The following is an 11,348-nucleotide window of genomic DNA, read 5'->3' on the forward strand; positions in this document are numbered from 1 at the left end:
TTCTCCAATATTATCAATGAGCTTGACTCTCTAGGAAAGACTATCACTCCATAGGAACAGGTTCGAAAAGTCCTAAGGAGTCTCCCACGGGATGACAAATGGATGGAAAAAGTTAGAGCTCTGCAAGAAACCAAGGACTTCACCACATTTAATATCGAGCAACTTGCAGGTTCCTTGTCGACTCATGAGTTGCACCTAGTAACTCATGAGACTGATCCTATTAAACCTAAAGCATTGGCACTTAAATCTGAAGATCAAGAGGACTCAAAAATGGATAATAAGGAAGCAGCACTGATCGTGAAAATATTCAAGAAGTTCTTAATATTTGCTATAAAGGAAAGAACACGAGAAAGCCGACAAAGCTAAGCTGCCATAAATGTGTAAGTCCTGACCACTTTATTAAAGAATGTCCGATTTGGGAAAATGACAAAGGTAAAGAAAAATACAAGGAGAAAAGGAAGGAAATGCAAAAGCCTTTCTCAAAAACAGAAATGAGAAAGGCCATGGTTGCAGCCTGTGGGGAATCCGACTCAGACGAGGAGCAGGAACAGCCTGAAGAAGAAACAGCTCATCTATGTCTCATGGCAAAGACAGATGATGAAGTGGACTTGCCCAAAAACAAGGTATGTATTAATGTTGTTAAAGAAGAGCTATTAGAAATCACAAAGAATCAACTTACAAAATAACTTTTGAAAACTTTGGATGACTACAAGGCAATATGCATAAGAGAGGAGAATATGGAAAATGCCTTGGAAGTCACTAAAGAACATTCAAACTGGTTTAAATCTGTGAATGCAAGTACTGAAGAACGATTCTTTGAAATTTTTGATGGAAACCGACGTATTCAAGAAGCATTTGAAAAGGTTAAAAATGAAACTATTTCTTGAATATCGAGATAGCAAAATTGAAACTATTTGTTCCTAAAGGAACCAGTTCCCCATCAAATACCAAAACAGATTTTGAAAAATTGAAATCGGAATACGATACAGTTTTAAATGAAAACCTAGTACTTAAAGGGAGATTAGAATCTTGAAGAACAAAACTTCCTGATCCAGTAAGCTGGATACAAAAGTATAAAAATGAAGGAATAAATGGATTAGGTTTCAATTATAAGAAGAAAAATAAAGTAAAAAAATATGTTGATCTACCAAGCAAACGAGTATGCTCTTACTGTGGGAAAAGTGGTCACCTAGTGTCTGACTGTTCCTCCAGAGAAGAACATATTGAAAAGAACACTCGATTAGTTAAGCAAGTATGGAAAGATAAAAGAAACTCAAGCTTGACAAAGGAACCCAAGTCAGACTGGGTTCCAACCATAGGATACAGGCTAAAGTGAGGGGGAACAACCTGTGGTACCTCGATAGCAGTTGTTCAAAACACATGACTGGAGATAAAATAAATTTCTCTCACTTTCAGTCTATGAAGGAGAAACTATGACATTTGGAGACAATCTTACAAGTAATATAGTAGTTGTAGGTAAGGTTGGTAAATCTTCGTCACATTCCATAGATAATGTATTTTTGGTCGAGGGTTTGAAACATAATTTACTTAGTATTTCTCAATTTTGTGACAAGGGGAATAATGTGAAGTTTACTGATGAATGTTATGTAGTAAGTGATGTAGGTACAAATACCAAGATTCTGGAAGGAACCAGGAAGGGAAATACTTATGTTGTTGACCTGAATATAGTTCATAGGAACAATCTGACTTGTCTAAGTGCGATTGACAATGAGCCACTCCTTTGGCATAAAAGGTGTAGTCATGCAAGTATGACCTTACTCCATAAGCTAAGTGTTAAGGACTTAGTTGTTGGTCTTCCAATAATCAAGGTCTCAAATCATGAAGTTTGTGGACCATGCGCAAGAGGAAAACAAGTTAGATCCTCGTTCAAACCAAAGAAGATGGTAAGCACACAAAGCCCACTTGAATTGATTTACATGGACTGATGTGGCCCTGTACGTATCCAAAGTAGATCAGGTAAGAGATATGTACTTGTTATGGTTGATGATTATTCAAGATACACTTGGGTTATTTTTCTTCATATCAAAGATGAAACTTTTAATGAATTTGTAATCTTTGCTAAATGAATACAAAGGGTAAGTGGTTTTAAAATGAAACATTTACGTTCTGACCATGGTAAGGAGTTTGAAAACTCCGAGTTTGATGATTTTTTCAGCAATGAAGGACTAGACCACAACTTCTCAGCTCCTAGGACCCCACAACAAAATGGCGTGGTGGAAAGGAAAAATCGTACTCTGGAGGACATGGCAAGAACAATGCTAATAGCCAGCAATCTTCTAAAGAACTTTTGGGCAGAGGTAGTGAACACCGCTTGCTATATCATCAATAGGGTCTTCAAGAGCTTCTCAAAGGAAGAAAACCCAACATCTCTTATTTTAGAGTTTTTGGTTGTAGATATTTTGTACATAACAATGGTAAAGACAATCTAGGAAAATTTGATGCTAGAAGTGATGAGGCAGTTTTTATAGGATATGCGTCAAATAGTAAAGCATATATAGTCTATAACAAAAGAACAATGTGTGTTGAGGAAAGCGTCCATATCATGTTTGATGAAACTAACTCTCTACCGGAACCATGTTATGAAAATGATTTTGAAATCGGATTGACTCGTCCTAAAGAGTCAACCAATGTTGATGAGGAACTAACACCAGCAGGTACTGATAAGAAGCATATTCCTGAAAACAAGATGAATGTTCCTGATCCTATTCCTCAAGAGGAACAGGCAGATGAAGGAACACACGAAGAAGAAATACAACCAGACATTGAAACAACTGGAGAACCTCAAGGCGAAGGAATAGGAGTAAGAGGTTTCGAACCAAGGCCCTGGAGACACCAAAGATCCCATCCACTGGATCTTATTACAAGCGACATTGAGAAGGGAACTCAAACGAGGTCCCAACTCAACAATATTTATGTGCTTTCCAAGTCTTTCTATCCATGACAGAACGTCGAGATCACAATGATGCCCTACTAGATTCTGATTGGATTAATGCTATGCAAGAGGAACTGAATGAGTTCTAGAAGAACAAGGTCTGGCATCTTCAGACCAAGCCTAGAAACCAAAAGGTAATTGGGCAAAGATGGGTCTTCAGGAACAAGTTGGATGAGCATGGAACAATCATAAGGAACAAAGCCTAGTTCAGTTTGATGAATAGAAACTTAGTGAATGGTTCAATGTACCTGCTGCTGGGTACAAGGAGTATGTGAAGGGGAAGGCAACACTCAACGTGGGTAGGGTTAAAAATGAAAAAGTTTTGAAATTTTTTGGTGGACATCCTACTGATTTGTCTATGGATTCAAATGTTTCATATAAGAAGGCCTTTGACTCGGTTCTCTCTTCAGTGATTGTGTGCCTCCGTCCTTTTATGTATGTTTTGCTTGAAAATATCCTTTTAAGTATCAGTGGAATGTTCTTTTGCTGACTTTGCACTTAGCTGGTTGAAGAATGACATTCCTCAGTTGTCAAATAATTGCTTACATAGTATTTATTCTCCATTTCATTGCATATAGTTGTTTTACAATTTTGATTCATTAGACCCCCTAACAAGATATTTAGACCTCCTTGTGTCATATTAACCTTTAATTTTGCTATTGAGGATGTAAATATGTTAAGATATGTTCTACAATTTTTACAGAATATCATTTTAGACCATATAATTATATTAATTTTGGAATGGTGGTAATTAAAGTTTGCGTAATTTGGTGTTTCTAGGAAATGGTATCAAGCTCGCATGTGCTGGCTATGTAGTGATTGGTATGGATTATGAGGGACATGGAAAGTCGAAGGGAGCCCGCTGTTATATTAAGAAGTTTGACAATGTTGTAAATGGCTGTTATGACTTTTTCAAGTCAGTTTCTAGTAGGTTTACCAATCTTTTATGCTGTTGATCCCATGCTCAAGTTAATGTTCACACAATGTCTTTAATCTGTTTCAACGGTTCACATAGCAGGATGAGTATATACATAAACGGAGATTTTTATATGGAGAGTCAATGGGAGGAGTTGTTGCATTGCTACTCCACAGAAAGGACCCCGCCTTTTGGCACGATGCATTCCTTGTTGCACCCATGTATAAGGTAAAAAAAATGCTTGATTGGCATGGATAATTAATTCATATCATTGATGAACTCTGGGTTCAACTTTCACTTAACGCCCTAAATAATAACAATCGCTTGTGTTACCATTTCCGTCATCTTAAAATATTAAGTTCCAAGCTGATCAGGTCTAATAAAGTGTAAACATATAAGGTATAATCAAGGTCCATTAGGTTCAATTAAGTTTAATAATATATTTAGGTGAGGTGAACAAACCTTAATTTGGTCATGCTTATATTCAAACAATAAAAAGTACCTGGTCATAGAATAAACATACTATAGACTTGAAAGAAAAGAAAAAATAGGCCACACTTTCTTGAATGGCTTTTTCTTAATGAGAAATTCAGTAAAAGTTCCCAAATATATTTTTAATTAAACTGTAACATCACATTAGCATTTGCCATGTAAGGGTTTCAAGATTGAGTTTATTTTTTTATGGTTGGGAAGGGGTGTGTGGGGGGGGGGGGGAGGTGTTGTTAGTTACTCACTCCTAGTGGAGTGTGAGAAGTGTGATTTACTATATGTTGGTGATTAACATTGCATTAATTGCTAGATATCAGAAAAGTTGAAGCCTCACCCCGTTGTTATTAATATCTTAACAAAAGTGGAGGAGATTATACCCAAATGGAAGAAAGTTCCCTCGAAAGATGTTATCGATTCGGCATTCAAAGACCCTATCAAGCGCGAAGAAGTTAGCTTCGAATACATAGTATGAGTCATCTATTACTTCCAAATTAGTATTAATGCTACTTGGGAAGTATATTCTATAGGTCTTCATCTTCTCTGCAATCTTTCTCACGATTTCTTTGTTGCCTTTTTTTGTAGGTTAGGAGTAACAAGCTCATATATTAAGAGAAACCCAGGTTGAAAACAGCTTTGGAAATGCTGAGAATGAGCATCAGCCTCGAAGACAACTTAAGTGAGGTTGATATTCTTCTACCTTGGACATATTCTATACTTCAGTTTATGTTTCTGCATTCATCTTCCGCTGTCTGTTATTCATGGGATCTTTTAGCATAAGGCAACGATTTCTTGCCTTTGTGAAGTGATAAAGAACTAGTTGGAATGCGTAGTTAGCGTCTTAGCAATGTAGGCTCTAGAATTGGAAAAGGATCTTTATGGCCCACCTGCAGACTCGCTGTCAGCTGTGAAAATTTTCAGGCCTAGATGGATAGATAAATTATTTTTTTGTAGCATATTTTGCAGCTTGTATGTTTATCTTTTTAATGTTTTATACCTTGCAGTACTTTGACGGAGTTACAACTGAATTTTCTCAAAATAAGCTTGATGAGCTCAGACACTTGTGAATCAAATATGTGGATGAATATAAACAAGTGGATGAAGAAGAATCGGAAGGTAATGACCATTTTAATTAGGATATGTGTATTTTCTTTTTGAGCGGGATTAGGGAGGTGCTTCTCTTTTTGTGCATGTGAATTGGAAGAAACGGGCCTAGGAGCTCTATTATTTTTTTATAACTTAGTTGAATTTTTGGAATCATCTAACATTATATTGATATGCAAGTGATTTTGTAGTGAATGATATTGAATGAATGAAAATGTATTCTAATCTTAAAGTCATCTCCATTATCTCAATACAAGCGCCTAGATGTTCTATATATATGTAAATTACTCGTAGATTATGAAAGGCACCTATGGAACAGGTGAGACAGATTAGAGAAGCGTATAATAATATTAAAATATTGTCATTTTTTTTTTTTTTAAAATAAGTTTAAAGAGACTACCTTTTCCTTTGACGTGGTGTTTTCAGGAGTGATTAAAATAATCGCCTAGATATTAAAAATAATTTCTTTGTAAGATAAAAAAGACCACCTATCTGTAAAATGTGGTGCATTATCCTTTTTCTTTTTTCCTATTTAAATTCATAAATAACCACTTATTTTAAGGAAGTGGTCTCTTCTATCAAATTAAGAAACCACCCACAATAAGTGGTTATTTATCCTGAGAGACCTATGAGCTGAAGACCACCTTTCATATGAGATTTTAGGGGGTCTCTTTAGCTTTTTTGTAGTAGTGGTAGTTCCCCTCATAATAGACTTTATGAAAGGTATGTACCTAGGCAATGAAAGGAGTTTTATCAAAGTTATATACTTTATATTATATAAGTATTACAAGTATTCAATGAAGGTTTATGAAAATATTTTGAATGTTTAATAAAGTGTTTTAATATTTCGCAAATACATGTACTAGTAATTTTTTTTACTAACACACTTTTTTTTATTGTTTTATAGCTTTGTCCTTGTGATGACCCTATTTTGGCACGCAGAATTTACAGGTTGATATGTTACATCCTTCAAATGGGGGAGCTAGTGAGGACTCGTAACTAGTCTAGGATTTGTTATTTATTTATTTTCTTAATTTTTATTGTCATGGTTGAACAATAAATTTTCTTTTATATCAATAAAGAGGAGTTATTTCAATTTTTCAGTTGTATTATTTTAAAGTTCAGTAAGTAGTTGGTATTAAAGCCTTTAACGTTATCACAAGGCAGTAATACTCTCAAGTTTCTCAATAAGTTTCATATTAAAACATGTTTTTAGAAAGAGAGAAGTTTAGAAGTGTTACAAAGTCTATAATACTCCGTATTTTTATTAAGTTAATATTAATATTTTAAAAAAGAATTTGGTTATTAAAAAGACAATTATTTACTAAAAAAGTTTTTAAAGAGGTTTTTATAAAAGATTTTTGGTATTTAAAATAATGTTTAGCCCAAATGAGTATTGGGCCTTAGTTTAATAAATTTTAAAAACAAGTGTTTTGTTTATAAAAAAACATTTTTAAAGATTTTTAGAAAGTTTTACAAAAAAAAAAAAAAAAAAAAAATCCTAGCAAAATATTGTCAGCTAATACCTCACGGCAATGGGTTAAATTCATCAAGTCTTCTATCTTCTTTTTTTTATTACTTATATTCTTAAATTAATTAACCTTCTAGAATTTTATTTTGTGGGATAATTTATATCTTTTCCTAATCTTAGTTCGACGATTGTAAATACTAGTTAAATCTTAGTTAAATTTGTTTATCTTTTTCGTTAAACCCATCTTTTTGTTTCCTAATTCTATTCCGACTCTACCGATCCAACTAGTATAAATAGGGGTCTCCATTTCTCATATTCTTCACACCAAATTTGATAAATGCATCTCTTTCTCAAGTTTAAACTCTCTCTCCCTCTTAGCCTACACTTTCTCTTCTCCCTTAGAAGTTATTAATTGTTAAGGTGCATGTGTATGAAGATCTTTAGATATTGTTTTGCATACATAGTATCATGCTTTTGCAATTGATATTTTAGATTGAAATACATTCTTTATGAGTTTTTTTGAGCTTTATGAGTTTTATTATGAACACTATGAATTTTCATGCGTATGTTAAATTTATGAACCTACCATCACGATATTATTAGTTTATAGCTAATCTTCACTCAGACCTTGATCTATTTGTTGACCGAAACTAGGAGTAGTATTCACTCTTGTTATTAGTTACATACTCAGCTTTCCTGACTACGTGTTTTATCTGTATGTGTTGATCATGGCTTTGCCTTATTGATCCTGTGATGATCCATTCTTGGTGAGCAGTTTCTCTAGTGCATTGACACCTACAGAGGTGCAGATGATGCATCACGGGGTTCGGGAATGGAGAGTTTGTGTAGCATGTTGATTTATTTACTATTTCATAGTTTATACGTTATTATTTAAGTTTGGTTTGAAGTTAACGTTAACAATGTTGTTGATTTTAAAGCGAACTTGGTTATTTATTATATTTCAATTCTAAAGTTTAATTATATGTTGTCCGTTGCAAGATTATGAATAAGTCGATACATTATCAAATGGGGGATAATGCTTTGATGATCCTCTAGTTTTATATTTGAAAAGTATTTTTGGAAAAGAGAGAATGATCGGGGTGTTACAAATTGGTATCAAAGCTTTAGGTTATTTTAAATATTTTAGGCGCCTAATTAGCTAATTATTTTCATGAATTTCTTAGAATCGAGCTCCTACTTATTCATGGTGTTTAACTTAATTTTTGAAACACGTTATTATTTTTAAATTAGCATTCGAAAAATTTTATTCGAAAAAAAAATAAGGCTCGAATTTTTTTTTAAAAGGTTCGAAATTCGAATTTTTTTTTTATGTGTAACATTTTAAAATTTTTATCTAATTATTTGTTGTTTTTGATAATTATACCTGTTATTATTTATTATTTTAATACTTCTAGTTTATTTTATTTTGTTGTATTCTGAAAATGGGTAGTATAAGAAGGACATATAGGATAGAAATATTATATGTCTGCATCAAATAGTTAGTTCAACATGATTATATTTTTCTTCCTTGCTAACTGTTTATATGCTTGTGCCTATGTTGTTGGTGGTAGCTACTGATTATTTATTATTGGGATTTGCATTCAGAGAGAGTACTAAATATATCTATTGGAATATGTTAATTTGTTGTAGATCCCTAAGCATGTCTGCCAGTCGATATAATAGAATAGGAAGCTACAATAATGCCATTATTATAAGTGATGATGAAGGTGGTGGGAATAACTAAACCAACCTAGAATATGTTATGCGTAATATATTAAGAGCATGTATGGAAAGCGATGATGAGCTCATTCTGGAGTTTGACCGTGCGAGAGGCCAAACCAGATCCGATATTTACATGCTGCCTTCAGATTTGAGAGTAATCCAAAATTAGAGGAGGACGAGCCTCGACCTAAAAGAAGATCCACCAGACCGAATATGTCTACTATAACACTGAGGACATAGATGAGTTTTAAGATGAGATTTTCACACCTGAACGGTAAAAAGAATCTAAGGATAAGAATGATAATGTTTCACCTTAGATGATTATTTATGTATTTGTGTTAAAGAAAAAAAAATATATATAATAATGTTGGATAGTTGGTCAACATTGATTAGATTTAATTTATAGTAATTTTTTATTTATATAATGTTATAGTTACAACAATTATATAATTATACCCTTTTGGAGGAATAAAAGTTAAATATTTTAGAGTGAGCAAGAATTTATTTTGGGCACATGGCAATCTTTTTATTATTTAATTTTTATTGTATGATAATATTCCTATTTGTTGTTTTCCATGTGTGTACTTTGATGTGAATATTTTCTTATGCATGATTATGTGGTTGCTAAAGAACATTTTGTGTTGTATTTGGAATTGTTTGAGAATTTGTTTGTTGATGCGATCTTATTCGATCAAATCAAATGTTGCCTTCCTAGTTTGGCATATAAGTTATATTGAAACATAAAATAGAGGTACATTAATTTCAGGTTGCGCAGTAGGATGGCTAACAACAATAACAACCTAGCTGCTACTATTCGCCTCTTGGTGGAAAAACTGACTCAGGAGAGAGCTGAGCGTCCCAATTCTGCTGGGGACATGTTTGAGACATTAGCTAAGGTTAAGCCACCATACTATAAGGGGCAAGCTGATACTACCTTCCTAGAAAACTGGATAAGGGAGTTTGAGAAAATCTTTAGGACTGTGAAATGTCCTGAGGGAATTAGAGTGGGTCAAGATGTGTTATACCTTAACGATGAGGTTGACTTATGGTGGAGAGAAAATGGAGCTAGACTGAGTGTTGTCGAAGGTTTCACCTGGGATGCTTTTGTTATTGCCACGTTTATGAGGAAACAGAAGGTCCAGGAATTCATTAACCTTATGATGGGTAGTATGACCATCTCGGAGTATTACAACAAGTTTATAGCATTGTCGAGGTTTGCACCTAAGGTTGTAGCTACTGAGGAGTTGAAGTCTCAGAGGTTTGAGCAAAGGTTGACTGATGAGATACAACTAGCGTTAGGAGGTGAGACCTTTACATCCCTAGACATTGTGTATGAGAGAGCCACCCACATTAATGGAGTTTAGTCGAGGCGGGATAAAGAGAATGATGTGGTAGGTGAGAAAAGGAAAGATTTTAAATGATGGGGGAAATCATGGGACTTCAAGAGGAACATGAATGTGAATGGAAACTTCCAAGGGAGGAATAACTAGGATAACGGCAACAAGGGTCGAGCTGAGAGAGTGTATCACTGCAAGAAGTGCAGCAACAACCACCCTGGTAGAGACTATAATGGAGAACCAATAACTTGTAACTACTGTCAGAAGAAGGGTCATAGAGAGTATGAGTGATTTATTAAGCAAAAGAAGGAGCAGAATGGCAATGGGAGTGGTAACCAGGTCAGATCGGGGTTCAACCAGCCGGGAAACCAAAGTTCTAAGCCTGTGGGGTCGCAGAACAACCAAGAGAACTATAATAAGCCTACTAGTGAGAATTTCAACCATAATGAGGCTCCAGTTAAACTGTACGTGATGAGTCGCAACGAAGCTGAAAGATCTGTCGACGTAGTTTCTGTTACTTTTTCTATTAACTCCATCCTTGTTAAAACATTGTTTGATTCAGGGGTGAGTTATTCTTTTTGTGTCGTCATCTGTCTTTAAGAGTCTAGGTTAGTGAAATGTGAAGAAATTGACTTACCTATTACTATACCTACTGGAGAGATCATAAGATGTACCAAATTATTTAAAATATTGCCTTTGAAGATAGGAGACTGTGTATTTCCATCCGATCTAATAGAGTTCAATTTGGGAGACCTAGATGTTATTCGTGGGATGAACTGGTTATGTTTCTACAAGGCCAATATAGACAGTAAGGTTCAGAAGGTAGTATTGAGAAACCCTTTGGGAAAATTGACCTTCTATAAACACTTTGGGAAGCCTAAGAACTTTAGGGTTATCTCTGCGATGCAAGTGAGGAAGTTGATGAAGAAGGGGTGTGAGTTATTTTTCTATAGTGTGCAGGATGTGAGTAAGGAAGTTGGGGTCAATATTGAAGATGTCCCAATTTTGAACGAGTTTATGGATGTATTTTCGAGTGAGATTTTGGGTATGCCGCCTCCTACGGCTGTTGAGTTCACCATAGACTAAGTCCTTGGAACTGCACCTATATCAAAAGCACCTTATAGAATGGCACCGCCTGAGATCAGTGAGTTGTAGATGCAATTGCAGGAGTTGCTGGATAAGGGTTATATTAAGCCTAGTGCATCACCCTATGAAGCTCCTGTATTTTTTATGAAGAAGAAGGATGGGAGTATAGGGTTGTGTATTAACTATAGAGAGATAAACAATGTAATCATCAAGAACAAGTATATTTTTGCCTAGAATATATGACCTATCGATTAGTTAAATGGAGCGAGTGTG

At 34.6% G+C, this 11,348-nt stretch overlaps 1 protein-coding gene and 1 pseudogene across 1 annotated transcript; both read left to right on the forward strand.

The window, feature by feature from the left end:
• The first annotated feature begins 491 nt into the window (after positions 1-491).
• On the forward strand, positions 492-6,555 carry LOC125498646 (uncharacterized; annotated as a pseudogene).
• A 2,876-nt stretch (positions 6,556-9,431) lies between these two features.
• On the forward strand, positions 9,432-11,075 carry LOC104896854 (uncharacterized). Its single transcript, XM_010683644.2, has 2 exons — positions 9,432-9,954; positions 10,726-11,075. Exons 1-2 carry the CDS (start codon positions 9,432-9,434, stop codon positions 11,073-11,075), a joined length of 873 nt encoding a protein of 290 aa, XP_010681946.2.
• Positions 11,076-11,348: the final 273 nt, after the last annotated feature.

Source organism: Beta vulgaris, chromosome 6, assembly GCF_026745355.1.
Source record: "Beta vulgaris subsp. vulgaris cultivar EL10 chromosome 6, EL10.2, whole genome shotgun sequence".
Lineage (NCBI taxonomy): Eukaryota > Viridiplantae > Streptophyta > Magnoliopsida > Caryophyllales > Amaranthaceae > Beta > Beta vulgaris.

Bases quoted from the DNA above. Each gene is read 5' to 3' on its own strand.
- LOC104896854 (XM_010683644.2), top strand. From the start codon at position 9,432: ATGGCTAACAACAATAACAACCTAGCTGCTACTATTCGCCTCTTGGTG. The intron at 9,955-10,725 runs GTGAGACCTTTA...CCGATCTAATAG, and splicing joins GATACAACTAGCGTTAGGAG to AGTTCAATTTGGGAGACCTA.